This window comes from Melanostigma gelatinosum (assembly GCF_949748355.1).
Source record: "Melanostigma gelatinosum genome assembly, chromosome: 16".
In the NCBI taxonomy this organism is placed as follows: domain Eukaryota; kingdom Metazoa; phylum Chordata; class Actinopteri; order Perciformes; family Zoarcidae; genus Melanostigma; species Melanostigma gelatinosum.
In genome coordinates, this window is record NC_136649.1 from 18,177,308 (window position 1) to 18,182,051 (window position 4,744).

General features: G+C 41.6%; 1 protein-coding gene across 1 annotated transcript in view; it reads right to left on the reverse strand.

The window, feature by feature from the left end:
• Nucleotides 1-797: 797 nt before the first annotated feature.
• The window catches only part of LOC306790058 (ryanodine receptor 3), a gene marked incomplete at its 5' end in the record, with an annotated part of 92,399 nt that continues 88,452 nt past the window's right edge, over nt 798-4,744 (reverse strand). Inside the window, 7 exon segments of the mRNA XM_079286157.1 lie at nt 798-1,648; nt 2,194-2,245; nt 2,859-2,959; nt 3,568-3,632; nt 3,814-3,900; nt 3,903-3,969; nt 4,070-4,204. Of these exon segments, the coding sequence (XP_079142283.1) occupies nt 1,553-1,648; nt 2,194-2,245; nt 2,859-2,959; nt 3,568-3,632; nt 3,814-3,900; nt 3,903-3,969; nt 4,070-4,204 (603 nt within the window). The 3' untranslated portion in view covers nt 798-1,552.

The window sequence follows — 4,744 nt, forward strand, 5'->3', positions numbered from 1 at the left end:
GCAACCACAACCACATTAACTAAATATTTATTATGACAGTCACAGCTTGACAATGTGGCTTTTCAATCTTGCAGTTATTCATTTTTTGAGGAATGATGGAAATAAGTCCCTTTTTTATCTTAAAAATACAATTTCCTCAGCAGTGTGCTTGAACAATAAGAACCAGTGAACATGCTGGCGCTGTTGCAGGCGTACGTAGAGGAGGCAGAGCTGCTCTCAGCAGCAGACTGCAGCACTGTGTGGCGCCTGAGGTGTGGTGAAATGATGTGAGCTGACAGGTGGCACCATGGGTAATAGGGCTAAAACTTCCATCATGCAGCCCAGTGGGGTCCAGTCCTACCTCTCTGACCAAACCAGAAGTGCACATCTACCACACGGTAATTAAAAGCTGCAGGATGGTCACGGCTATGATAGCTTTGAGGTTTGTTCAAATGAACTTTGAACTAAGGCAAGGGCTGCACACAGCAGGTATCTTATTTTGAAAATATTTGGATTAGCTGCAGAGGCAGCTGTTGCATCTTGCTGATTTTGAGAGCGATATGACTCACTGTCAGAGCTTCAGGACTTGAAATAACTTGTCCAAAACAAATATTTCTTGCATTGATTTCTTTATTTTTCTCCATCAAAAGAAATGCACAGATCCGCAAAGCTACTACATATAAATGGCCATACAATAGCAATTACATTTTTGTTCCGTTTGAAAGTGACCAGTAAATTCTGATGAGTGATTTTTACACTTTGTACCTTGAACATTTGCAATTATGCTGCATTCAGCAAATAAAAATCTGTCAAATCAAACAAATGCTGTTGAAAAATGAGAAAGTTCAGCCACAAACTATGTATCTGGACAGCTACTTGTTACTGCTCCAGGAGAATTACTGTACTTACATACAATAAAGAAGAAACAAAGGTTTTGCATAGCTTCATTGTAATGTAGATACAGTACTGTAAGGCACTTCATGAAAAAATTAGGCTTTTTTTTTAAAAATCCTACATAATAAACCTTTTTGCCACTTCATTCTAAAACTGTATCTCAATATGCAAGGTTACAACATCTGGAAAAAAAACTTCTCACGTCACATTTTTTGCGCACAATGTAAATCTACTGAACTCCTCCACTTTTCTTTTGGCATTAAGTCTCAAGTTCAACATTCTCAAAATATTGAAGTTGGGTTCTTGTGCATAATATGACTGACACATTGTCCCATAACCCCACACAACCCAGTGTTTCTCAAAAAGACAAAAAATAAATATTGTGCAATGACTTGGGGTTATGTGGAGTAAAAGGCAACACGCTGTCAAAGACCAGTCCCAAAACTAAAAAAAACGAAATGTCTGGGAGAGTTACACATCGTATCCTCATAGACTGGCACTGACACGGGTCGGAGACGTTTCTCTTTTTTAGATTAAAAAAGTAGTTTGGTCTCTCCTCCGGCCAGCCTGAAGCATTGGAGGGATGACTGTGTGGTGTTGTAGTCCAGCAGCTGTATTTAGGACTTCACGTTCCAGCAGCCCACTTTATAAGGACAGAGGTAAAGAGGATGCATCTGCTCTATCCAAGCTGGTCTTCGTACTGTTTGCGGAAGCAATCTCCCGCTGGGAAGAAATCCCAGCAGCGCTCCTGGTACATCTTCCACACATATGACTCCTGTAGGCGGACACACCCACACACCCACACACACACACACACACACACACACACACACACACACACACACGGACATTAAAGAGTTTCCCAAGATTACAACCAGTTGGACATAAACCAATATGTATGTCCATTCAAAAATATGCTGAAACAAGAGCTGAACAATTACATTATTTCATATCAAAATGTCATTTGAAAAAGTGCAGTTTTTATTTAAATGATCCACTATCTTAATAGGGTGTAGATGTTCATGTTTAGGTTGATAACTGCAATTGTAGTTGTCATGATGACATCAATAATGTCAGCTGTCATTAGAGCCAAATTGATGTCAGAGATTTACTCAGCTGTTGCCAAATAACATTCATTCTGTGAGCGAACAAAACAACAGAAAATGAATTGTTGTTGTGGTTACTATGCTCACTCTTTCAATGCCTGTGTTTGCACATTTTTTCCTCAAATCACAGACAACACCATATTATCTCTGACAGCGACAGGACAATAATCCTTATCATTTCATTATTTATTATTCATATAGAGTCATACTGTACCTGGCCCGTGTGTTCTGTCTCGTCCTTGTTGATTATGTACATCAGGAAAAACCTTTAGAGAAAGCCAGAGAAGAAGGCCGATGAGAGAAAACAAAAATGTCACGACAAAAAAGAGCTTGACGAGCTCTCGCATTCTCCTACCTAAATATCAGAGTAGGAAAATAAGCCTTTGCTGAGGTACATCTGATTTCTCCAACACCGCATTAACAGGAAATGTCACATTCTGTGTTACGAGAGACAATTCCTGATGCGAGTGTCAAGCAAAAAACATCACCCAATCACCTGTTGTTTTACCAAATCAAGTGTAAATGGCAATTGGACCCTGTATCTCAGCGCGCATCGCAGCCTGCCACATCCTGATGCATCCTGTGTGAGGGCACGCTATCACAAGCCTATTTTCCAATAAAGTTCATAGCATTAAATAGCAATGAAGCAACATAATGAGGTCGCTCTCATATCCTCCGGCCAGCTGACTGTGAGAGCAAATGGACTGAGACTTTCTTTTGTCACGGGCATTACACTGAAACACGGAGATGGAAAGAATACCTGAAGGGATCTAGTGTTCTGGATCACTGCGGCTATTCGTGACTTTGGCCCTGACGATTATCATCATCACATTTGCATTAAAAAGGGTTGTATAAAATGCTTGAAAGCGGGATACTTACAGGTAGTTGGCTAAGTTGTGCTCTTGTAAGGTGTGAGTCTCAAAGCCGTGAGGCGTTGTGTCAAAGTAGTCATTACCGATCCCACAGATGAAACATTTGGTCTGAGGACAGACAATGGAAAGATAATAAGAGCACCTGCTCTCTTTTGGACGTTTTGCTGTATTTTTAAAGGGGCACTCCTCTGATTTCACACACAAAAGGTCAGTTTACTTGTGTACTATAGTGTTATAGTCTTTCTCTCAGAAAAATAACAACTATGGTGATCATCACAATAGTCATCTGGGTTATCTGGGATAACTTTATTCACTCATTTTTCAAAATATTTATTTTCCCCCGTCTCTGGAATCTCTTAATGACCCGGCGCCGTATTCATAAAGCTTCCTAGTACAAAGAGTTACTACATGTGAAGACAATTCATAGAATTACAACATTTCTAAGAATATTTCCTCACAGTTTAGACAAGATCTGCCAGAAATGAACTGATCACAACACTAACACAACAGTGTTTGCTGGTTTATAGATTTACATGCCGATCAAGGCTACTTTTAAAGTCGGCATTCATTAATCTAACATGATACAATATTAATATGATTGCATTTTGAGTTAATGTTCAAAAAATTACTTGATACAATTATCTGCTTTTATTTTGTAACTTTCACCATCACACTCCACAGGTTGGCAAGTATGGGTGAGAATTAACTCGACTCACCTCCATGTCCTCTTTGACTTGTTCCTGCTGGTCTCTCAGCTCTCCAAAGGCATCAATGATCAAACCTGCAACCACAAAGGATTTTCCGTGAGCTCATCATAGCTACTGTCTGTGAAACCCCATTCTTACACGCTTTGCCTCCTAACGATACAGTAGCGTCATGTGGATCTACTACCGTGATGAGTATTGCAAAGTCTGTGTGGAATACCAGTGTCTTTGTGTTTCTGGCTACAAAAAGGAGCTTACCCTGGATGATGGCCAGGAGGATGACGATGACAAAGAAGAAGAAGGTGATGTCAAATAGGATGCGGTAGAGCTCATAGGGGTCACCAGCGGGTCCTCGATCTCATCCCCAATGCCCCCTCCTGCTCGCACCCCAACGTACATGTGGAACAGGTAACACTGTGAAAACACAGAGGGAGGGCGAGTACAGACCCCTCTGAGTCACAGTGTTGGTATCTCGGTGCGTCTCGAATTAGAAACGCATGCGATTGATGCTTACGGTCATCAAGTCGTCACACTTCATGTCTGGTTCATCCTCGTCCTCGCTCTTGTTGTAGAACTTCCTGAAGAAGTTGAAGGCCACCACAGTGTAGAGATAGACCACGACTGCCAGCAGGCCCACTGTCAACACCAGCTTTAGAGAAACGCAGATGGCAGTCAGTGAAATGTCACAACCAACTTCCTGTCTATTTATGTACTTCGGTGTAGAAACACTCTAAACAAAGCTGCCAGCTCTCATCTATTTTCTATGTAGATTGCTGGCGGCGACCGAAGAGCAGGCGGTGAGAAGGAGGAGCTCAAATGAGTGAAGGGATGAGAGAGTTTAGCGTAGTAACCAATCACACATCAGTTTTATATTTATATAAATAAATCTTTATACAAAACTCCATTCCGATGCAGCTCCCTCACTGATGACAACAGTGGAAGCAAGCAGTAAACTGCACTTGGAGCGACGGTGCAATGGGTCTGCACACAGATTCCTTGCGGCCTCGCCATTTGGGAGCATTTCCCCCTTTGAGATTTGTGCCTCTGCGGCAGTTGACATGAGAGTCCCCCGGAAGAGCTGTCAGTCAGCATTGGGAGTGAGCCATTTGAACTCAAATGTCAAAGAATACTGGGTGCATCTCAATTCACATTAACAGTACGTATCCTCACTTCCTCCACCTGTAATCTC